Here is a 24,668-nt window from a genome sequence, read left to right on the forward strand (position 1 = left end):
CATTTCTCTTTCCATCTATTTTTGTTTCTTTCCTTTTTAAATTCCTTCCTTTCTATTTCTCATTCTTTCTGTCTTTTTTCTTTCCATCTTTCTGTTTTTCTATTTCTTTTGCTCTCTCTTTCATTATATAAATACATGCACACACAGAACAGCCATATCATTAAAACCACCTACTTATAATTGTGTAGACTCTGTGCTTTGTGTGCTTTGTGTGCTTTGATCTGCAGCCAGATGTGCTGTACTGCATGTTTAGACATGTTTCAGACAACATTAACTTTTTCAGCAATTTGTGCTACAGAACCTCTTCTGAGGATAGAAACCAGCCAGTTGATCTTTGCCTCACACACATCGACTGGCTGCCTAATACACTGCTCAAAAAAGTTAAGGGAACACTTAATCAAAGCATTTAGCAGACGCCTTTATCCATCGCAACTTACATTTTATCTCATTTTATACAACTGAGCAATTGAGGTTTAAGGGCCTTGCTCAGGGGCCCAGTAGTGGCAGCTTTGGTGGACATAGGAATCGAACTCACAACCTTCCGATTGATAGCCCAACACCTTAAACACTAGGCTACCATATCCCATTATCATAAGTGATTGTGAATGGTGCAGAAAAGTCATGTGACATACCAGACAGCATATGACTATTTATTGCATAATGTTGATTGGGAAAATACCCAGAACCCACAGGGTGTACACTCATCTACCTGTTTGAGGTAGTTTTCAGACTTTCATTGGTGTTTCAGGCACACAGTGCCAACAGATTGTATTAGACACGAAGGCAATTTACAAAATAAACATTAAAAACTATATGTACTTACAAACCTTACAAGACTGCAGTGATATTCTAAACAATTTGTATCGTTAGGGGGCCTAACAGATTCCTAATATTGCAAACATAATATAAATAAAGAACACAAGGTTGATATACAGTATCCTAGTCAATTACCACATCATTACATATTGCCATGCCTACAACAAATTACCTGAAGTACACATCCAGATCAAAACACTGTGGCTGGTTGGCCAGTTTAACCAAGAACATATCCACCAAATGAATCTTGAACACGCTAACTATCAGTTAGCAATACAAAATTAAATGAACCACTGTAAATGGAGTACATTTCCCAATAAACAAAACAAATTGTTTTTACTTCTTACTCTACTTGTTTTGTAGACATTCCACAACATTAAACGTAACTATAAATGGATAAAAAGCAACGCTTCTAAAATAAATGGAGCTGGCTAATTGCCATGGTATATGAGCACTGTTGAGCTATAGCTAAATAATCATAGGCAAGAGCATTATGTCACACTGTTGAGTATTTTCCTAGAACTGACCCAACTCTATTATATCTGTTCATTATAAACACAGATTTCTATGTAAATTTTGGTGCATACTAAAAATTGCATGGGAAAAGCCAGTTTTTAAATAAATAATAATAATAATAATAATAATAATAATAATAATAATAATAATAATAATAATAATAATGTAGGTTATTGCTTCAGTAGATGAATATACATATCCAATAAACATTTGTTGTTATGACTTGCTCCTTCAAATTCAGCCTTAAAACATTCAAGGCTTTTAATACAATGATTTCAGTAGAAACTTAATACGTGTAAACTTTTTACAAGTCAACCACAAGGCAGCAAAAGTCACAAAACCCCCTGTAGGTTGATGATCTCCACAGCTAATTTCTGAGGGTCCATTAGGTTTGGAAACATCTCCATTGCTCTGTCTACAAGACCGGAATTAAAAACAGCTAGCAACTTCTTCCTGACCTGCTCCCTCTCCGGCGTCAGATGGTTCCAGGAAGTGCCATCACTCTGCACAGGTCCTGGAGGCATGTGGCCGAATTGACTGTATGGCTCTGACCAGTAGCCAGACTGAGGAGGAGGCATTCTTCTGTGGTGATACTCGTGGAGTACACTATACTGGTGAAAGTTCCCTGGTGGGTAAGGTGCTCTTCCATAGGAGTGATATTGAGGGTAGGAGTACGGCATGTTGCTTGGGTTTTGAGATGCACCTATACTCATGTGTTGGGGATGGTAACCTGGATTGGACTGTAAACTGGATTGGCTTAAGGACTGGGTGCATGATGAAGGATGTCGGAACCTTCCGTGAGAAGGATTCTTGGACATTGTTTGCTCTCCTCCAGACTGATGCTCACTGTGGCATTCGTATGAGCCCAGGCCTGAGTCCAGGTACTCCTGAAAGGATGCAGAAATGCAGTCTGGATTCATTGGGGAGTACTGACTGGAGTAATCTCGCTTTGAATGGGCCTTTCTTGAAGTAGACTGCGGTGTGGTCTTGACCACCAGCATATTCTCACTAGTGTGGGTTTTCTTGAGTGGTCCACTTTGATTAAGAGTGAGTTTGTGTTCCATAACTTCTTCCAGAGAGGCTCCATGGGAAGGGCTTTGGCCTGCCAAGGAAGGTTTCTGGGGAAAAGGGGGCATTTTTGCTTTCTCACGCAACTCATCCGCTAAGGAACGTTGGGATTGCTTGCCACGCTCTGGGTGGCTGAACTTGCACTTGATCCCATAGGTGCATTTCTTACCTTAAATTGAAAATGGTAAGAATAAACACCCAGTATGGTTTTATGCTAAACTGTTGGCTTTTGAAATGACATGAAATAACAGATTTGTTTGTGTTCCCAATTAAAATTACCCCAACCACCAACAGGTACACAGTAAAAATCTAGTTATTAATAATGCAGTGGAGCATACCACATTCAAATAGAACTTTCCTAAGCCCTTAAACAAATCAGTCATCTAAGAAATCAAACTACAAGCTATTAAAATGCCATCAGGGATTATACAACTGAATTACATGATATGAAGGGCTTACTTTTCTTAGAAGCTAGAGAAGACTTGCACGATACTCACCATAGGGGCAAGGGAGTTTCTTAGTAGCTCGGGGAGTCTTGCGCAGAAAGTTTTCCAATGTAGGTCCATGTCTTCCTAGTGGATCATCTGGAAGCATAAACCTTGAAAAACAAAGAAAAATCAGACTTATTAATGTTCCTTACAAAGTTGATCACTTAGCAATGTTGTGTCCACACTTCTAATATTTATTAGTGAAATTAGATGTTGTTTTCCGAATTAATATGCATGAAACAAAGCTAAGCAGGCTTTGAGACGTGACTTACTTGTCATTGACAAATGAGTACATGAGCAACCTCTCCTCTATGAAGCGTTTCCACTCAGGCTTTTCCCCCTGCAAGTCTCGGTAGGTATCATTGGACACAATGATGCCGTCCACATCGTATGCCAGCTTAACGATGAATCGGTCATCATAACAGACCACCCGCTTTCCTGCCACGCGCCTTGATGGAGTGAAGACAAGAATCTTTTTCCGTTCCAGCTCACGGAGAATTTGCTGATCTGTGGTAAGTAGTGGTTCAGCGGTTAAGACATTGGACTACTGATTGGAAGTCATAAGCTCAAATCCCAGCTCTATTAACCTGCCACTTCTGGGCCCTTGAGCAAGGAGGTGCAGCCTCTGTGCCTAATAGGTCCCAAGAAAGGAAGCATGGCTTCTTTGCCTGTCAGATGTTGTGATTAAGGTCTAGCCACTGTAAGGGTATAATCTCAGTAAATACTGTATGGCTTCTGTATCTCTAAGTCACAGTAAATTATGCATTAATACAGTACATGAAGTCCCAGGAAACCAGGTGTTGCCTCTGTACCCTACAATGGCCTCTGGGCCTTTGTGTTGTATCCAAGTTTCTAGTTGTGTCTGTGGTGAAAACTACAATTTACAATTATTCAGGTGGTCTATAAATAATGTTAGCTGGGATCTAATGAAAATATTTCAATAAAAATGGGCTGGGGTCAGGAATTTTAAAATAACACTGCAAACAATACAGAGAATATTACACTATATTATAAAAGTACACTTTTACATTCATTCATTCATTCACTCATTCAGTCATTCATTTCCTACCGCTTTATCCGAACTACTCGGGTCACGGGGAGCCTGTGCCTATCTCAGGCGTCATCGGGCATCAAGGCACACTTTTACATAATATCCCTTATTTTAAAACTTTATTTGTAATAAAAACAAATACAGTTAAACAAATCCCAGACTGTAAAAATTATGAATAACAACTGACCTACTGAAAAGCACAGTCATGAAACCAAACTGCCAAATATATTTCCCTCACACAAAAAAAAGTCAGACTAAAGAACAGAAAGATGATCACACATCAGTTTCTCTTCAGCTTTTTGTTATGACGTACCACAAGTACTTCTACATCTCTCAGGATAAAAGTGCCAAATTCCATAAATGTAAGTCATTCAAGAGTAACTTCAGCTGTTTTTATATAAGACCTGTTCAGGTTGGTGAACAAAAAATACAGCATCATTTTCCTCATGGTTTGCACAGCTGTTACCTTTAGAACCAGCCCAAGAGAATCTGAACATGTGATTGATAGAGGGTACGTTAACCTAGAATTACAGGGTAAACAGTCTCTCTCTCGTTCTGTCTCGCTCTTGCTCTCTCTCTTCCTCTCTCTCTCATGCTCAAACTCTCGGCTCAGAAGTTTTCACCATGAATAAAAAACTTCTCAGTTCTGCATCCACTATGTCCAAACAAAACCATGGTGACTAAAGTCCACAAGATTTATCATGGTCTCTTTGCCCAGGGCTAATCCAGTAACAGTTGGGTTTTCCCATGACAGAAAGCTTTCTTTCATTTGGTTCACTGTGTTCTAGCTACTAAGCAATGAACCACTTGACAACTTGCTCATTCTTGTTTAAACTAGTGTCTTCTGAAGACTCGAAAATAGGGTGGCTAAAAGTATTCTAAAAATAAATAAAATGCACTGCTTCGAAATTTTTGAAGCTTTTCTGTAAACCTTGAAATTTTTGAACCATAAAGTGAAATGGATTAATTTGGATTTTTACAATATGTCTTATGTTATTATGAAACAAAGTTTAAAAAAAAAAAAAGCTGGCTGTTAAGTTGCATAAATATTCACATACTTCTTAAGAAAGTTACACAAGTTCTGTTAGATGGAATAGAACTATACAGATTCTCAACTGGACTGATATCTGGGCCCCTGGACTGGGTCTATATCTTACGCACTTCATTCAAAATCCTTTCAGTGTAGCTTTGGCAGTATGAGAACAGTTGTTGCCCTGTTGTACTGTAAGTAACTCTGCCCCAGTTTACAGTCTCTTTCAGACTAAAATAGGTATTTAGCTCAGCTCCTACCCAGTCAGATAAACAGCATACCTACAATACAATGCTACACCACCATGAATCATGTGGAGATGGTGTTCACAAGGTGATGAGCAGTATTGAGTTTCCACCAAATGTAACACTAGAATTTCAATCTCATTAGACCAAAAAGAGTCTCCATCATGCATTTTGGCAAAATGCCAGATAGGATTGTATATGTCTCTTCCATAAATTCTAGTGTTGCGGATTTTCCAGGCTATGCTGAACCTGTAAATATCTTATACAATCTGAACTGTGGAACTCTCCAGCTTCTTCAGAATTACCCTTTGTCTCTTTTTGCTTCTACAGTATGACCATTCACGGGTTCCTGGGAAAAGGCATCTTCTAGGTGGTATGTGAAGAGTCCGGTGCTTGTTTTGATCGCTCTTTGGTCTTATTTTGATTCTATCAATTCTATACACCTGAGTACTGAACGTCCTATTTAAAAACCAGGATCGTTCATATGAAGTTGTTCCTTTGATGTTATATTAATCTGCACTTTTCTGTTATTGGAAGGTTTCTACTAAATGTTGGAGCACGGCTGTGCAGATTTGTGTTAATGTAGAAACAAGAAAATCAGTGAGGAGTTACATCAAGTGAGGAGGCTCCAGTTGGTGTTCGGTGGTTTTGAGTCAGAGTTAAAGCCACTTGAGTTCTCCCACTCCAACCTTCACCTCCACACCATGTCATGGAGCTCACTTTGAGTACAGGGGCATGGTCATGCTGGACAAAGACTTCTTAGTTCCAGTAAAAGGAAACTTTAATGCTACCTTAAATAAAAACATTTTGAGGAATTTCTAAGTGTGAACTTCCATCCCTGTGATAACAGCTTGGGAAAGAACCACATTTGGGTGTGAGGGTCAGGTGTTAAACATTTGACCTTATTGTGTTAAATTCCATTTGACTGCATTTCACTTCCAGTTTGTAACACAATACAGTATGGGAAAGTTCATGAGAGGGGAAAACTTACAATTCAATACACAGTACAGCAAATTTGACCGATTTAAGAGGCTGAAATCTAGACTTTTCAAACACTGACTGAAGCCCCACCACTTCAATCAGCAAGATCTGAATTATCATTTTTGTATTAATAATGCGCCTTTTCAATGGTTATATTATTCTAGCAGTGGAGTAAAAGGGTGAGGTCAGATTGTTCAAGTACAATGGAGGGTTTATTCGTTTGCATTAGAATTCAGACTCATGCGTGTGTATTCTTTGATACTTTGTAAGTGTAAAATCACTGAGGTATTTTTAGGCAAATTTCTTTTTTTATAAAAAAAAAACATAAAAACATGATTTGTACTGCCATGATAAGAAAGTGTTCTTCAAAGTAAAAACCTCATAATAAATAAACCGGTTTCTCATCAACTTTGCGTGAGGAATCCATTCAAATCCTTTTGTTTCTCCAGCTGACATTGAAGATGGGTGTCGGTTACTCTTTCAAGTAAACTGCCATATAACAATAACATACTGCAGCATGTGACGTATGAAGAGCAGGTTATGGAATGTTTCTAAACGCTTGACTAACATGCAAATTACATAACTGATCAACACAGCAAGATAGTTCAGTTCTGCATGAATGCTTCCTGTGCAAATACTGAGCTTGTGTTACAGCCCATGCAAGTATGTCACAAAAGAATGCTGTGTGTTTATTGAATTACTTCCTGTTAGAACTAATTGTGCATGAATGTAGATTCTGGAATTGCAAATAATTCTTATGCTGAATTCTGATTGGTCAGGAGGAGATTTATGATTTTATATCATTTTAATTAAGGAATGGAGTTATTCAATATCTGGGAGAATGAAACTAGTAGGAAATGACAGTGGAAATGGAAATCTGGAGATATCACCACACCCTGGGAGATGAAGAGGGTAAATATTGGATTACTTTGTATATTTATATTTATATTTGCTTTGAGTTTGTAAGCAAACCTAAATATCAAGATGTACTCGCTCACCCCTAAACATAGCAACACAGATTTTAACAAATCATTGTTAACGTGTCCAGCTTGTGCTATGGATTTGCTACTGGCAGTGATTTGATTTAAGCCCCGCCTCCTCACCATCCTGGAGCCACCCACTTGTGGAGAAGTCACTGTTCTTCTGTATTGTGATTTGTAGAAGGGAAGTTTAACTTAAATTGTAAATTGGAAAGATTTTAGAGATCACAAGGTCCGTATTTCAATGTTCATCGCATAACTAATGTACTAATCGGTGTCTGAGTGTTTGTCTATACACAGAACACACTGCAGTATGGTCCTTCTGTGTTTTAACAACTTTAACAACTATAATAATTCTTCCTAATGTTTAATTCTGATTTCCACACAGACAGACACAGACAGACACAAGGAGTCTTTTTGTGCTTCACTTTATCTCACTTTCCATAAAAGCTTCAACCAAATTTATTGATGACAATGCAAATGAATTTAACCAAACTGAACTGACTGTGGTTTCCACAAAGATGAACAGGAAGTGAAACGTGTCTCTTATTCATTCTGTCTCACCTGTGATCGGTACATCTGGCCTGGGCTGCTCCCGCCTCCATGACGGCACAAACACAGTAACATCACTGTGACCTCGATCCAGGAAGTAGTTCACAGCCAGCTGGATTCCCAGGCAGGAAAAAACTTCCTTGTTCCCATGACTGAACAGAAATTTCATAGAGAAATTCATCAGTAGGTGTTTGGTACTCAAGTGATAAGCTGCACTAAATTTCTTAAGAAAAACCTGAGAATTACACACACCCACACCCACACCCACACACACACACACACACACACACACACACACACACACAAACAATTTACATGAAATCAAACCAAAAGAATCCACACTCGCATTTCGGGGTAAAGGTCATCACTTTAACCTGTCACACCTAGAACCTCAAAAACTTACATTAATTTACAAATTGCAGACTCAGATCTAAGATGTAAGGCACAGCTACAAGTCACATTTCTAGGGTTAAGTATTAAAAAAAACCACACACATGAATAATATAAAATATTTCTGCAATGTTATACAAACTAAACGTTTAAAACGTTGAAACTATGCCGTACTATTATATTTTGTGTAGTGAAGCTTACAGCTTTACAAACCAAATCTGCTCATTTTCTACCCTTTGTCTTAGGTGTTTATTTTATTTCTACTCCCGCGTTACAGTGTCAATAAAACATTTTCATAGAAAACTTAACATCATTTTTTTTATTATATATTACGTGATAGAGTGATAGAGATATAAAGTGATAAATTTGCTGTTACAGAAATTAAACCTCATCGTAAGTGAGCCATAGTGAAAAGTGGTAGGGGGATTGGATGCAATATGTCTGACATTTTTGACACAAAAAATGTTTTAAATTTAAAAATTCTGTATGATTTATTTAACATTTCTTCCTCAACCCACCTGGCTTTGTGATTTAACATGTAAAGTCAATGGATCATATCAAATATCAAAAATAAGTCAAATGTCAAATAAATAAAAAGAAAGAAAGAAAGAAAGAAAGAAAGAAAGAAAGAAAGAAAGAAAGAAAGAAAGAAAGAAAGAAAGAAAGAAACGGGAAACAGTTACTATACAGTCAAGGCAGTTCTGGCTGCATGCCTTGTCTCCTCATACATCGTCTCCTCATAAAAAGGGTGGAGGCATATTTGCATAGCAGGAGAACAAGATAGGATATGTCTGCACAATTCCCCTCGAGGCTTAAGTGAACTGTTTTTACCCGCCTTGGAAAATACATTCTGTTCTTAGAAAAAGCTTTGATTGTAATTTTAAGTTTATTTGCTAAAATTTCATTTTAAATAAATAAATAAATAAATAAATAAATAAATAAATAAATAAATGTGATCACATTTACTAGGTCATTTCTGATATCCTGGGAGAAATAAATAAATATATAAGTGCTTAAATCATAAAATTTTAACAAAAGCAAGGTTTTATTTGAAATAAATCTGTTTATGTTAATAGATGATTTAAAGCAATGTGCAATATGGAATATATGAAATGTGCCCATTTAAATGTGCGATATCGAATATATGAAATATAAAAAAGTACATTTACCATATAGAACATGAATTTTTGCTCTTAGTACTGAAGCTCACACTGCAGCGCTGTTAAACGAACCGTTTGATTGGTTCTGAGAAAGTTGATTAATTTTCTTTCACTGCAAATCCCACACTTTATTTTTTAATCACCGTTTCTTACACTTACGGACATTGTAGCTTCTAACTGAAAATCAAAGCTAATTTCGAGTATCAGAGGCATTAAACATAACAAAACTATAAAAGTTCTGTATCAAATTCAGACTTTTTGTTCTCTTTAAGACTCGCATTTATCCGGTGACATGTTAATCATGTTAAAGACATTAATTCGATACACGGTAAATAGTTCCAATGAATGCTCGTGAGTCAATTTTTAAATCTCTTAATCTCCGTATCTATTGACGCATGAGATAAAGGAGTCTTTGTGCTCGATATGTATACAGTGTTTTCTTAAGCAACAGTTTGCTTCATTCACATAGCAAATGTTTTGCATAATTCAAAAATTTGCATAGAATGGAGTCAAAGACATTTCAGAGATAATGGATTCGACACTCTATCTGTACCTACATGACATAAAAAGGTTAAAGAAACAGTGAAATATAAAAGACAAGAAGGTTTGGTCTTGTCTCTTTGGAGTCAGGTGAAATTTTCACTTCAATTTAATTCAATTCAATTCAAGTCAATTTATATTTGCATGTCTCTTTGAATAGAGTTTGTCAGAAAGCAGCTATATAAATTCAGGACATAAATTATATGCGTTTAATTGAAATTTATTAGTAATGATTAAGCCCGAGGTGATGATGGTGAGAAAAAACTCTCCGAGATGACAAGAGTAAGAAACTCGGAGCGAGTCTGAGTAATACCGGAGAGCGTGATTATAACTCATTTCCCTTCTGTAACTGTACACTATGTTGTCAGAGTGCAGATTGTGTAACCAGGAAATTCATTAGTTTGAACATGAAGTCTATCTGTTGACGTTATCAACTGTTAGATCAAGAAATTTGTACTTTTGCTACTAGAAAACTTATAACGTTGTTTTTAATCAATTCCACTAGAACATCTTAGTTATGTTTTTAATATAAAGTTTGGATCTCTGATCTAGAATATTTAGAACCTTATGGCTTTTTTTGTTTCATACTTTCAATATTTTACATTAACATTTGTGTAATTCTGAACCTTTGGTTTGTTTTGTTTGTATCGCTCTTTTTGGTTATCATTTGTTTTCCTTCCACAGTAATCCCTCGCCACTTCGCGGTTCAAGTTTCGCGGTTCAGGTTTCGTGGCCTCGGTGCATCGCTGATTTTTCAAAAAGATTCATCGAAAAATAAAAATAAAAACGGTTTCCCAGGATGCCAGACAAAGAGAGAAACTCTCTCAGAGGCTTTGTACATACCCACGGGCACTCAGACAAGGAACACGATTGGTTCCCGGGGCGAGATCTGAGCTGATTGGCTGCGCATCATCGCATCCTCTCCCAGCTTTTTCCCTTGTTGTATCTCACCACTCTCGTTCACGCTGTCAACTATGTCTCGCCTATTGTGTTCAAAATTAATTTTTCCTTAAGCCCTTACGATGCCTCCTAAGTGCCGTTCCCCTGCGAAAGATTACTCTAGAGAGCTGAAGAGGAAGAGGAAAATGATGCCCATCAGTGAAAAGGTCAAACTTAGGGCCAATTCTACTTCGCAGATTTTCACCTATCGCGAGGGGTTCCGGTCCCCATTAACCTCGATAAACGAGGGATTACTGTAATAGAATAGAGGCCTTTATTTTTGTTACATCTACAACACAGTGAAACTCTTTTGTCACATATCCCAACTTTGGAGGTTGGGGTCAGCGCAAAGTATGAGCCATAATACAACACCACTGGAGCAGAGAGGGTAAAGAGCCTTTCTCAGGGACCCAACAGTGGCAGCTTGGTTGTGCTGTGGCTTGAACCCTAATCCTCCAATCAACAACCCAGAGCCTTAATCACTTGATCCATTTCCAAAAAACGATTAAATACGATATTTTTATATTCTCCCGGTGGTCCAGTGGCAGGATCCCGTGTTCTTGCGGTCCTGTTCGATTCCCAGACAGGGAGCTAACCCAGCCACTGAAGAGTTAACTCTCAGTGCCGGTCCCAAGCCCGGATTAAATGGGAAGGTTGTGTCTGGAAGGGCATACGGCATAAAACCTGTGCCAAATCTAATATGTGGACCACATGATCAGTTATGGTGACCCCAAACATGGAGCAGCCAAAAGAAGAATCATCATGATACTATTCATTAATTTATTAACATCCAAACAAATCACACTTAGCAAGTGTGCTGGGACAACTGCTATTCTATAAGCTGTTAAAGTAACATACTACACTTATATTATTTTGATTATATCAATATGTTAAACAAGAAAATGATCATTCAGATGTCAAATATAATGTTAGCCATAAATTGTGTGGGAATGTCACACCTTTTACAGGTTCATACTCCACGAAGGATTGTTGGCATTACTTTAATTCCAACTCGAATGTGTTGAATCAAGTTCATGTAAAGCTCAACTTGAAAGTACAAAATGTTCTCCAGAACATTTATACAAGCCAATTCTGGTGAATGCTCAAGATTCTTGGAAACTTCTTAGAAGTATTTTTTATGGTATTTGATATTGCATCATGATTATTGCATAGCTGATTCCTGCTGATAGACAACAAAACCTTGCTAGTCACAGCTTATAGCTGTAATGTACTGCTAATCGTTCCTACTGTACTGACTCATTGTTTATACTTAAATATTGATATTGTATTACTAGTTACTGTTTATAATACTTGATACTATAAGCCTAGTCATCGTTTACAGTATTTATTTACAATGACTGATACTGCAGTGCTAGCTGTTGTTTACAGTCACTGATATCAAATATCAGTTACTGAACTGTATTTCTGTAACACTTGTTATAATTATGGTCCTTGAAATCTTAATGCTAATCATTATATTTAGCCCCTGATATCGTATCAATAGTTACTGTTTCTAACTGTTGGTACTGTAGGACTTAAAATTGTTTATAGTTGTTGATGGTATATATTACTGTATTGACAGCTGTTATTACATTTGTACAAAGGTGATACTAGTCGATATTGTAATGCTACTCATTACTTCTAGTTGATATTGTAATGCTAGTCATTACTTACAGTGATATTGTAATGCTAGTCATTATTTATAGTTGCTGATTTAATGCTAGTCATTATTTATAGTTGCTGTTTTAATGCTAGTCATTATTTATAGTTTATTTGTAATACTAGTAGGGATTTATACAGTAGTTGATATTGTAATGCTAGTCACTATTCATTCATTCATTCAGAACTACTCAGGTCACGGGGAGCCTGTGCCTATCTCAGGCGTCATCGGGGATCAAGGCAGGATACACCCTGGACGGAGTGCCAACGCATCACAGGGCACACACACACTCTCAGCACCATTCAAGCTCTGTAAGTGCATGACATGTTTTCAACCATTACTAAACCATTCATTCATTCATTTATTCATTCATTCATTCGTTTTCTACCTCTTAGAAAACCTATCTCAGGTGTCATCGGGCATCAAGGCAGGATCGCATCGCAGGGCACACACACACTCTCATTCACACACACACTCACACACTACGGACAATTATCCAGAGATGCCAATCAACCAACCATGCATGTCTTTGGACTGGGGGAGGAAACCAGAGTACCCGGAGGAAACCCCCGCGGCACGGGGAGAACATGCAAACTCCACCCACACATGGCGGAGGTGGGAATCGAACCCCCAATCCTGGAGGTGTGAGGCGAACGTGCTAACCGCAAAGTCACCATGCACCCACCATGGTTGATATTGTAATGATAGTCATTATTTATAGTTGTTTTTGTTAGGCTTGTCAGTAATTAAAGGCTAAGTGTTATTTACAGAATATCTGGGGCTCCTTTATGGATGAAAGAGTAAATTAATAGTAAGCAACTTTTTTAAATGTAGATTATTTTGATTCTTCCGTATTAGCTGCCTTTGTCTATGACCATGTATTATTGACTCACCTCATAGCTACATTGCTGCCATCTATCACGATAGGCTTGAGGGAATCTTCATCCTGAGCTCCGTCCTCTTGTTCAGCAGGTTGAGATGGAACACTGTGACTTTTCCTCTGGCTTTCACCATGTGGAACCGGCACTGGTGGATTGATGGAGCCATCTGTCTCCGCCGCTCTCACCTGGATCAGCTCTCCCAGAATCCGGTTGGTGTCAGTGTCGAAGCCCAGCTTGAGTAGCACAGCTCGGACCTGAGTGTCGGTGAAGCCCAACTTTCTAAACAGATCCAGCTGAGGCTGAAACTCCGCGCTCAGGTCTGCTTGATCCTCAGGCTGATTTTGCTCCATTCTAACCCATGTGCATGTGTCTGCTTGAATAAAGGAGGACACACACACAGTGCTGCAGTAGTCAGGCCAAAGGTATGTATCCAAAACTGGAGGAAAGGCAGTAGGTGAGAGACTCGCACCTATACTCATACTCAAAACAGGTCTTCTGTCTGGAAAGAAGAAAAACACACATGCTGAGAGAGATTTGACTTTCAGGGAATTGAAACCTGTTCTTATTGCCTGGGGACATTCTAATTTGGGACATTGTTTTCTAAAGGTGAATATAATCATCAGTAATTTTTTTAAACCTTCTTTTTAACCTTCACCCACTTCATTGTTATCCAAAGTAGCAGATTTGGGTGGTGGATGTTTTTGCTGTTCCAGTTTTTAAATAGTTTGTAAATGTGCTTTGAAGAGAAAGTAAAAAGATCTACGTCCATCAGCAGCTCTGTTCTCCTGAAGTGACCGAAATAAAAGTGACGAAACAAATTTTTATGAAGTGAAAGTCACACTGAAAGACCAAGTAGACAAATTTTCTGTGGAACTTCCCAGTTTTTGTTTTTTTTTGTTTCAAAAACGTCATCAGACTTCTGAGTATCAACCAAAACCCAAAACTAATCCAAGACAGACTTTTTCAACGTAACTGAATTGCATAAGTCAAAATCGGTTGTGCTAAAATGTATGTATAAAAAAAATTATTCAGATGCTTAATCTGATCTCTTTGCTCTAATGTCTGAGAGATCTGAGCTAGAATATTCAGCACGTCCTGAAGTACTACATTGATTTATTTATTTAAAAATGTCTCTGTGTACTTTTCAGTCATTAATAGTCAAATAATGTGGTGAAACATCTGGAAGTTAGTTCCTGTTTTTCCCTCACCAGCTTTTCTCTCTTGAGATTGTTAGGGACAGTGTGGAGACCGGCTTTCCCTACTGAGGACAACACTATTGATAGTTGTAATTGATGAGACGGTTCGGTCATGGGTAGCCGATTTCATCAGTCTGCACCTTTAGGAGCTACTCATCAGCCCCTTAATGTAAAAAGCTCTTAATCATTCTCACCAAAATATAGTTATTTCTTTCTCATTCTAAAGCATTTTTGTTGTTGTCCTGGTTTGTACCAAATTAAAGCTTAAGGATCAGGGATTTAACTGTAAAGTTTAATATACAAATTTACATTTCCAGTTATTTAAGATGTACCCTTGGCGATACTAACAAAGTGACCAGGAAGAGTACAGTTTAGTCAATTTACACACAATTGTTTAAACTGGACTGTTTTTTTGTTTTGTTTTGTTTTTTGTTTGGGGATCAGCATCACGGAAACAACCTTTACAGGTGTAGTCTTAATGCTTTCATTAGATATCAGAACAAGGATATTAATAATTGGATTTTATTTGTTTATTTTAAAAAAAAATCTGATTTGCTGAACAAGCAGGATTAAGAATGGTGGTGGATATACGGATTCTTTGAACACAAATAGTTTCAGTTTAAGCAAAACCGACTTGACTAAACAGACTACATTGATTTACGTTGGTCTTAAAGTGTGTATAAAGTATATCATTTGATCTTAAAGACCAGTGACTTACTTTTAAACTAAATACACCTTATTAAAGCTTTAAAGGTACATCAGTACAGGTACAGCATGTTCCGCTAATTCCTGAAAATGCACATATAATATTTCCTGTAGTGGAGTTTGAACTGGATTAACCTGTTCAATCAATCCTTACCGAAAGTGAAGAAACGTTCCAGGTGTTGTCTTACCGAGTCGAAATCCTCAGTATCCCGTTCTCACTGCGCGTTCGCTGTCTATCCGTTCACATTTCTGGTCAATGAGTAACTTTTAACACAAATTATTTGAAGGAAACTTCAGCTTCAGCTGCGTAACGCCGCATTGTCTCCATGTCGCTCCAGAGCGCGGCCCTGATCCAATCCTCACTCTTAAACCCTGCACGGTTCCGCCCTGTGGTGTGTCGTGTACAGGAGGAGTGTACATGTAGACACACTTGTGCTGCCTCTACAGCGGGCTGATTTGTCTGTTAAATTGTGCCCAAGGCAGACACCAGTTTGCGCTGCGTTTCTCCGAAAGCACAAGCGCAGGTCACGCGTATCGTGTATATATATATATATATATGTATGTGTATATATATATACACATACAAGGGCTGTTCTACACTTTTTTTAGGGTGGCTTCATCCCCCTGTCTGTAATCTCAGCCACCCTAAAACTATAAGTTTATATATGTAATATAACTATAATATATAAACCATGTATGTGCTCCCCTGACCGTCACATAACATGCTTTTTGAAGATATTTTAACAATATCTTGTTGTTTATCTTATTACGACCACATTTGAACTATTGTAAAAGTATTTTTTATTATTATTTCAAGATAAATACTCATTATTTGAAGATATCAAATCAATAGTTTAGAGTAATAATGACTTTTTTGCAATTGTATCTTTTTTTTCATTACTATTTATTGTCTCATTTTATTTACATGTTGACAGTATCATGTAACATTTTATTTAGTCTTGTTGCATTATTTGGACTGGGGGCACAAACTTTTGCACTCAAGAGTCTCAGTTAAAAAATACTAAAACTATATTTTGTAAAATGTAAAGTTAAATATGCATCCGAAGAGGAGCAACACTGATACACAAACAGCAGAAAATAAACACACATGGTGCTTTGTGATATTTTTATTGTGTTAATTTCTGCCATCGAATAACCATGAAGTCCTGGAGGGACTTTTTAACAGACCTGGACACTGACAGCAACATCTGAATCATACGGTATGAAGTAAGTGAGTTAGTTATATATAATATTTCCTTGTCATTTTATTTTAATTTTAGTTTTGTATGTTGTGTTGCAAGTGTGCGTGTTTGTGTGTGTGTGTGTGTGTGTGTGTGTGTGTGTGTGTGTGTGTGTGTGTGTGTGTGTGTGTGTGTGTGTGTGTGTTGTAAGACTACCTTGGAATGTTCTTAATTTGCATATAGTCAGAGGTTTTGCCCTGCAGTCATTGGAGAAGGCTACACTGTGATCCTGTATTTCTATGAAATAGATAATTATAGGGTTGGAGTTTAAAACTGTGTAAAACCTCAGGGCTTCTATCTTAAGCTAAACTAATCTTCCTCTTATTCCAGGTTTGTTTTAAACACAGACAGGAAAATGATTTCTGGTTGAAAAACAGTGTAGTGTTCCTTCCCTCTGAGCACAATTTAAATAAATTGTGTCTGCTAGACACTCGTCTGACTCGTCTGGTTTAAGACCAGATTAGTTGTGTCGATGATATCAGCTCCAGCTTAAATAAGAGAATAAAGTCATTGGTATGTTGATCATTTTAGGTCATTTTTAGTCATCGGTATGTTTTGGAGCTGATGCTGTGAGAAGTCGATTAATTCCTCAGAATAACATCCAGGTCGTTCTCACAAGAAGTCTGAACTACAGGCGTGTTACTTTCATTGTAATACCTGAAAGTGAAGCAAAATGTTCAGGTGTTGTGGCAGTAATCAGGGTTACACTGAGATGAACAGGATCAAATCTGGATTGACATAATGGAAAAAAAATTGAATGGAAAGATTTTCCATGTTCGGAAGGGGGAAAAAAATAATTCGATTATAAGCAAGCAAATGAAATACTTAAGAATCTTTAGCTAAAAAGGTGTGTCACATAAAGTCAGTCATAATCCTATAATGATTAGAATAACTCCTTTCTCACGCTATGTGATGCAAATATGCAAATGCATACAAACAGACAAGCAGAAACAAACATTCTGATTACTGTGATCAAATGCCAGAGATGTAAATTCAAATTCAAGTTTATTTGTATAGCACTTTTTACAACTGACATTGTCCCAAAGCAGCTTTACAGAACATAAACATAGAACAAAAGGTTATTATAAAAAATAATATAAAGATTAATATAATACAAAAATTCAAGATTAATATTAGATATATTTAAATGTGTATGTATTTATCCCCATTGAGGAAATCTGAGGTGGCTCAGGCAGCAGTGGGGAGGAAAAACTCCCTTGAATGGTTAAGGAAGAAATCTTGAGAGGAACCAAACTCAATGGTGAACCTCATCCTCATATGGGTGACACTGGAGGTTGTGATTATAAATATACAGTCTGACAAATGTTGTATTGATGAGGAGATTGTTGTCCTCAAAAACCACATGGACTTGGAGTCTCCTCTTTATTATCGCAGAGTCTAACTGGAGCTGGAACATCTCTAGATGTCTCAGGATCCTCACAGAGTCGGCCTCATCTCAGTGGAGGCCAGAATATTCATGACATGGAAGACAATCGGAGTTGCTACAATTTCTGGGTGCCTCGGAAGGGTGAAAAAGAGAGAGGCAGTTTACAGTAATATCGACATTTTTTTCTCATCATAATGAGACACATCTCTTTAATAGCATGATTTCTTGAAATAAAAATAAAAAATTTGTCTATTTCTTGAAATGCACCATTTTTCTAGTAATAAAGAAATTCTGAAATTTTGTTAAAAATAATAGTGATCAATAAGACTGATTGCCATTTTAAACTTTTGTAGTAGCGCAACCAGTCCGCTAGATGTCAGTAATATCACTTTATACTTGGATGGTTGCAGCTTCAATGCGGTGAAAGAAGAACTATAACGGCGCAAGTAGCAGACGCGCCCTCTGCTGGTCGCGGAGTGTAATGACATTTGATCCGCTATGTCTTTGAGGACTCTGCCTTTACTTATTATAAATATGGGTGGAGAAATGCTTTATATTTTGGACCAGAGACTCCGACCTCAGAATGAAACTGATGATAAAATACAGAAAGGTAATTAGTGTTAGTTTCCCAAAAAAATCCCCTCTCACTAGTGTTTTAGAGAAACCCCCCCCCGCAGTCAGATGGAATGGTTCCTCCCTATTTTCCTTCCGTCATGAAAAACCTTATATTTTCTCTTTTTTCACAGTTAAATACTCATTTATTTAGTTATAATGAATAATATTAGTTTAACTACGTCTTTAAAAAAAAGTAAAAAGCTTGGGAATTCTCCAGGAATAATAAAACCAGATTGTAGAGTTAAAGTCTTTATCTTTGGTGTGTTCACTTCCAGGAAATGTGCGCAGGATGATTGAGAACGTTTGTAATTATGAATATTACTAAATATTAACGTCACTGAAACCAAAAGCAGACACAGCCCCTAATACGTGACACTTTATAATAAAAATATTAAAAAGGAACAATGTACCAATGGTGATCCCATTCTTGATACCAATTAGCAAATAAAGAACTTAAAAGCTAATATTAACAAAAATCCAAAGAAAACATCATCCGGTTTACTGATGTCATATATACGACCTGACTAAATGCGTATATAGACACAACAAAATGAATAAATAAAGCCGCAGAGGTGGTTAGTGTCTGGGGTGATCAGCCCTAACAGCTACTACCGACTGGAGCGACATGACAATCCAACATAAATAGGTTTTGAACCAAAGGCGTGTGTCTAAACTGTATACAGCGATCAGTAGACTGTTCATTTCATCATTTCATAATTTAATTACTACACGTTTTATTAAACTAAAAACAACCACAAATGACAAACTACAATAAATACAAGTGACGTGACAGTGTAAGTTTTAAGTTTGTAAATCCCACCCTCACGAATCCCAGAATTAACGCTGCAAATCCAGCACATGGATTGACATGTCGCTAGCTAAAGTTAGCCTCCTTTCTGGAAAAATCATCTTATTCTTGATCTGCTAAAGACAGTGACAGTGGTTGAGCTGGTAGATTGTCTTTACCAACTACTAATTGAGTCTCCAGCTTCCTTTTAACTTCGGTAAATCTTCAGATTCCTTAATTAGCTTATTGTTGTGTTACTGTTGTGTTATTTTTTCTTAAAAATTAAAGATTTGTCTATTTGGTAGAAAACCTAGCCTGTTAAAGCTAACCCAGTGAGTGAAAGCTAACCTAGCCTGTAAAAGCTAACCCAGTGAGTGAAAGTTAACCTAGTCTGTTAAAGCTCACCCATTGAGTGAAAGCTCACACAGTGAGTGAAAGCTAACCTAGTCTGTTAAAGCTAAAGTGAATGAAATGCTGCACTGAATATATTTCCAAATATGAAACCAAAGAAAACACCTCCTCACCCATTTTCTGGCCTTCGTTTAAACTGTATGAAAGCTGTTGTGGTATTACAGTTAATGTATATTGACTCCACTGGATGGTGAAATCACAAATTTATATGTAAAAAAAATTGTTTGCAGGTTGGTCTGAGGCTGACAGAAAACGAGGTAAACTGGCCTATCTCATCATCCCTCCATTCAGTTCCAGACCTCCTTAAATCTGACCAGAGAAGCTTTTGCTATAATATATACGTATATATATATACGTGTATATATATATATACGTGTATATATATATATATATATATATATATATATATATATATATATATATATATATATATATATATATATATATATATTTGCTATATATATATTGTATTAGAACAAGCTCACTATTGTTAGAGCTGCTGGTGTTGAGAATGATTTAATACCTAATATATTTTCCCTCTGTTCTACATTAATATCTAGAGGCTAATTCTTTTAGCTGATGTTGTTTCCCTCGCTATTTTGAAGTGCACTGAGTTACTGATAGTCTCGAGTGTATATGCTAAACTACTATGACAATTGGATGTTTGGTGTGTTGTACTGATGATCTGATTCTGTCAGCTTGGTGTTTCTTTTCTCCTTCTTGGTCTGCAGTGATGTATGATATAGTGGGTAAGATGTTCAGTAAATCATTTATGGAGGAGTTGATGCAGCCACAGGACACATACTCACACCAAGCTCTGCGCTACCTGCTAACACGCCTGGCTCATACCTCCATCATGAGGCTCAACTCCACCAGCATGGACAGGGTAGGGAGGAGGAGAGTGAAAGGGACTAAGTAGTGTGCACAGGGAGTGTGGATCGGGAGGGTTCAGTGTATGACAAGGCACGATGCACAGGAATAAAAACAATCCTGAAATAATCACATTCCTTTTTTTGTGGTAATTTTTTTCAGAAATACAGACTTCTGATGTATTCTGATATATATATTATATATATATATATAAATTCACAACCATATTGGCATATTTCTAGGGCTAACCTGTTTAATAACTTTATTTTCAGCCTTATGCAGTTTATTATTTTTTTATATCATTTGGCTGACATCATTTGGCTCATATCATGTATCATGTGGATTATATCATTACTTTCATTTCATTTGGCTCATATCATTAATGACATAATTTGGTTAATATCATTTGGATAAGTATTTCATTTGTTTCATTCGATTCACATAATTTAGCTCATATGTTTTGTTTGTAATCATTCATCTCATATCATTTAACGTGTATTAACACATCTGACATTAAACTGGATTAAACAGATAGACATTAAATCACAGTGTGCACAGTGTGTTCAGAGTCTAATATCTACACATATTATATAAATCCATGTCCATGCTGCTCGGCTGCAGCTGTATGACCTGATGACGATGGCGTTTAAGTACCAGATTGCTCTTTGTCCTCGACCTCGAGACATACTGCTCATCTCCTTCAACCACATGGACGGGGTTCGTGAGCTGGTTAAAGACAATCCCCGCCTTATTAACCTCATCAACGAGGCACAGCGTCTCATCGTAGAGGTATGACCGTTAGAACACTACACTTCTCTTTCAGGATGGTGTCACGTTTTCTGTTAGTTTGTTCTAATTGTGAACACACTGAGGTGTGAAGCAGAACAACCTTCAGTCTGAAGCTGAACCGGAGTTCAAACTGATTTCATCACTATGTTGCACACTTGTTACATTGAAATGCAATCAGTGTGATGAGAAAAAAAGAGAATGAATCTCTTTCTGTTTTGTTTTTATTAAACAGTCCGACCTGTGTCTTTATTACTTCTCGATTTAAGTTATCAAGCTAACCGTAGAACTGGTAATTAAATTTGCTGCAGGATGTTTTGTCATTTTGTTTCAGATGTTTACTTCTTTATCAGACGGTGAGTTTCAGCTCATGCGACAGACCCTCCTCGCTTTCTTTCAGGACGTGCACATCAGGGTGAGGTTTGTTATATAGAAATTATTTAAAACATTAGAAAATGGTCAAGAGCTCACTGTTTAAACTTGTTAGTTATTTCTGTGGTGATTAACAGAATATCCATGAAGCAAAACACAACCGCATTGTCTTAGAGGGTGTGCAAACTTTTGCACTCACAGAATCTCACTCAGGGTCGATTTGGACAGACAGAGCTCTGTCGTTGCCAGAACGTCTACACTGGGTTGAAATGACTGGATCCTAAGCAACATATGAAGTGAATTTATCACACAGCTGCAATATTCCTTCTTCCAGGTGTCGATTTACATGAAGGAGAACCTCCAGAACGCAGACGGGAGTTTTGTGATGCCGACATCGGGGCCTGTGCCTCACGGAAATGAAGTTCCAGGATTAATCAGGTATCCTGTGCTTTAGTATCCAGACAGATTTATTGAAATCATTTTCTACAAATGCAGAATTTTCTAGAACGTTTATAACGAGGCAAAATCCAGTCCAACCACAGAGCCGATATGGTGTTAAATCATCCCACTGGTTTGTTCACTAAAGTTGTGGAAGCGTAATTTTACACAGGAGATTCGGAGAGACACACAGTGAAGAATCTCTTATACAAAGTATAAATACACTTGAAACGCAGCTTGACCAATCAGATTTAGAGAAGCCGATATAACCGTGATATATCCAGATATCAATCTAGTCTTCCGTCCTTCCTCCCGGCCTCCATCTCTCCTGTCTTTCTTTCTTCCTTAGGTATTTTAACAGCCGAGGTAGGGTGGTGGGGAGGCGTGAGTTTGTGAGCGGAGGAAGTTACACCGGCCCCATGAGAGAACCTTCATTCGACTTGTCTGGAGACCGAGTGACACTTCTGGGCACTAACATGTATATAACACCACACAGAGGCGCATTCAACCATCCTGACAACATTATATCCAAACCACCAGCAAACCTAAACTTTCTAGAATGTTCTTGAATCAATTCTTGTCATGAGTCTTGAGTTTGTGTGAACCATTTACTCACGCAGGTACGGTGTGAGCTCAGCTGAGGACACACACACCTCACAAAGCTCAACACACACCTGTAAAAGCGAGCAGGTGAAGTACGCCTTCCAGAAACAACAGCTTTATTTTATTTTATAGAAAAGTTTCTGAACATATCAGGTGTGTGTGTGTGTGTGTGTGTGTGTGTGTGTGTGTGTGTGTGTGTGTGTGTGTGTGTGTGTGTGTGTGTGTGTGTTGAGCAGGTCACTGATGATCCTAACCCTTTGGCTAAAGTAGAGCTGAACCTTTTAGCCAAGCTGATGGGTCAGATAGAAGTTTGGGATTCAGTCGCTGCTGATGGAGGGATGAGAGTCAATTTATTTCCTTCAGACCAGGAAGAAGACAGCACGTGAGTGCACATCAGCTCTGAGCTTTAAGACCAGAGATTTTTAGTTTATGCTTGAGTAAGTTCCTGAGGTGTGTTGTGTAGAAACAATATGGTCTGCTTTAGATGCTTTTCATCTGTGTTCATTTACTTAATAGCCAGTCTTGAAGCGTGGATCTTGTCACGTGTCATAACCATGGAGTACAAAGGATTTATTCTATTTAACAACAATACTTCTCTTCCATTCAAACAAGCTTTAGTCTTTGTTATTAATTCTATTAATTTATTTATAAAAAAATTTAAGGTTTTCCATACTACACATGTTATTGATTGATTGATTGATTAGAGTTGAGTGTTTCTCTACAGAGGAAGGTTATCGGAGGCGGACAAGGCGTTCGCTGTGGTGAACATCCAGGCGGTGAAGGTGAGTCATAGCCCCGAGGCCACGTCTCACATTTGCATATTCACTGTGTGTGTTTGTAATTCTTCATCCTGAATGGGTGGAGGATGTATATTTAGTGCAGGCTCCTGGACCTCCTTCGCCTTGAGCTAAGACTGTTCCATCACCTGAAACCCAAAACAGGGCAAATTACTCCAAACACACTCAACTCAGACTTTCTGATCTCTGAACAGCGTTAATGTGTGGAGTTTATGAAACCTTCAGACCCTAAAGATCCTGTGGTCTTCTCTTCTCTTCTCTTCACTTCACTTCACTTCTCTTCTCTCTCTCTCTCTCTCTCTCTCTCTCTCTCTCTCTCTCTCTCTCTTCTCTTCTCTTCTCTTCTCTATTCTTCTCATCTTTTCTTTTCTCTTCTCTTCTTTTCTCTTCACTTATCTTCTCATGCAGTGATTGTGTGTGTTCCCCCTCAGGCAGACACCGAGTTGACCCGTATCGCCGCCGAGTTCACCAACCAAGACGAAGTTCAGAGACCCAGCGACAAAGGAGAAGATCTTCTGGCCATGATGGACGAACTCTGAAGCCCAAAGACTATCTTACACAATCAACACATCCATTTCACGTGTGATCTTCTATTCTGATGAATGCGATTATGTGCAATGTTAAAGGCATTTCTAATCTTGAGTAACGTGTATTAAATAAAACCATCTGTGACAATAACTGAGTCATTTATTTAAAAAAATAATAATAAATCTCACACGTGAAGTGTGATGTTTCTGTTCAGATTGATTTCTTCTTATAGGTAGAGATGATGCATTATCACACTTTCATTGTTGAATCTTTAAGGCTTTTCACACTGAGCTTAACCTTTAGTTAACTTGGCCGTAAATCCCCTTGGATGTAGATCCCTTGGTCCACTTCAAGGGGTCTTTTAAAGAGTATGCAAGTGTGAAAACATCCTTATAGATTAATATGCTTTAAATTTAGATTAATATGCTTTTTTTTCAATTACACTACAGATATGACATACATAATACCGTAGTTTTCACCCAAAAATATAATAAATATAATAAAGTATCAAGCAAATATAATAAAGTATCAAGTCTCTTTTAATGTAAACATTTCCAGCATAAATACATTGTCAACTTTAGATCCGATTCCAAACCTTTCCCTTTGTTACACTTCTACCATTTATATGTATGTTG

The 24,668-nt window shown here is 37.6% G+C and overlaps 2 protein-coding genes and 1 long non-coding RNA gene across 6 annotated transcripts; 2 read left to right on the forward strand and 1 right to left on the reverse strand.

The window, feature by feature from the left end:
- Positions 1-636: 636 nt before the first annotated feature.
- Positions 637-15,545, reverse strand: zc3h12ab (zinc finger CCCH-type containing 12Ab). Of its 2 annotated transcripts, none has more exons than XM_027174638.2 (6): positions 15,353-15,545; positions 13,310-13,796; positions 7,740-7,879; positions 3,161-3,395; positions 2,898-2,998; positions 637-2,569 (listed from the first exon to the last, which is right to left on the reverse strand). In XM_027174638.2, the coding sequence occupies exons 2-6, from the start codon at positions 13,774-13,776 to the stop codon at positions 1,665-1,667; spliced, it is 1,848 nt and encodes a 615-aa protein (XP_027030439.2). In that variant the 5' UTR covers positions 13,777-13,796; positions 15,353-15,545; the 3' UTR covers positions 637-1,664. The 2 variants fall into 2 exon arrangements, with proteins under 2 accessions (XP_027030439.2, XP_047675869.1); XM_047819913.1 differs by having other exon boundaries at positions 15,387-15,543.
- On the forward strand, positions 6,131-12,848 carry LOC113660831. The gene is made up of 3 exons (XR_003444920.2): positions 6,131-7,107; positions 7,797-7,910; positions 12,601-12,848. It is a non-coding gene; the product is annotated as an uncharacterized LOC113660831 (long non-coding RNA).
- Positions 15,546-18,105: 2,560 nt separating the features above from the next.
- oscp1a (organic solute carrier partner 1a) lies at positions 18,106-24,348 on the forward strand. 3 transcript variants are annotated; one of them, XM_027174610.2, is made up of 11 exons: positions 18,108-18,436; positions 19,870-19,896; positions 20,371-20,525; positions 21,131-21,298; positions 21,630-21,710; positions 22,002-22,105; positions 22,455-22,583; positions 22,726-22,795; positions 22,945-23,090; positions 23,433-23,490; positions 23,937-24,343. In XM_027174610.2, the coding sequence occupies exons 1-11, from the start codon at positions 18,325-18,327 to the stop codon at positions 24,042-24,044; spliced, it is 1,158 nt and encodes a 385-aa protein (XP_027030411.2). In that variant the 5' UTR covers positions 18,108-18,324; the 3' UTR covers positions 24,045-24,343. The 3 variants fall into 3 exon arrangements, with proteins under 3 accessions (XP_027030412.2, XP_027030411.2, XP_027030413.2); XM_027174612.2 differs by lacking the exon at positions 18,108-18,436 and adding an exon at positions 19,168-19,445 and having other exon boundaries at positions 23,937-24,342; XM_027174611.2 differs by lacking the exon at positions 19,870-19,896 and having other exon boundaries at positions 18,106-18,436; positions 23,937-24,348.
- Positions 24,349-24,668: the final 320 nt, after the last annotated feature.

The sequence above is a fragment of the Tachysurus fulvidraco genome, chromosome 10 (genome assembly GCF_022655615.1).
Source record: "Tachysurus fulvidraco isolate hzauxx_2018 chromosome 10, HZAU_PFXX_2.0, whole genome shotgun sequence".
NCBI lineage: Eukaryota > Metazoa > Chordata > Actinopteri > Siluriformes > Bagridae > Tachysurus > Tachysurus fulvidraco.

Bases quoted from the DNA above. Each gene is read 5' to 3' on its own strand.
- zc3h12ab (XM_027174638.2), bottom strand. From the start codon at position 13,776: ATGAGTATAGGTGCGAGTCTCTCACCTACTGCCTTTCCTCCAGTTTTG. The intron at 3,396-7,739 runs GTGAGACAGAAT...TACTTACCACAG, and splicing joins GCCAGATGTACCGATCACAG to ATCAGCAAATTCTCCGTGAG. The intron at 2,999-3,160 runs GTAAGTCACGTC...TTGTTTTTCAAG, and splicing joins TACTCATTTGTCAATGACAA to GTTTATGCTTCCAGATGATC.
- oscp1a (XM_027174610.2), top strand. From the start codon at position 18,325: ATGTCTTTGAGGACTCTGCCTTTACTTATTATAAATATGGGTGGAGAA. The intron at 22,584-22,725 runs GTATATAACACC...TTACTCACGCAG, and splicing joins ACACTTCTGGGCACTAACAT to GTACGGTGTGAGCTCAGCTG. The intron at 22,796-22,944 runs GTGAAGTACGCC...TGTGTTGAGCAG, and splicing joins ACACCTGTAAAAGCGAGCAG to GTCACTGATGATCCTAACCC.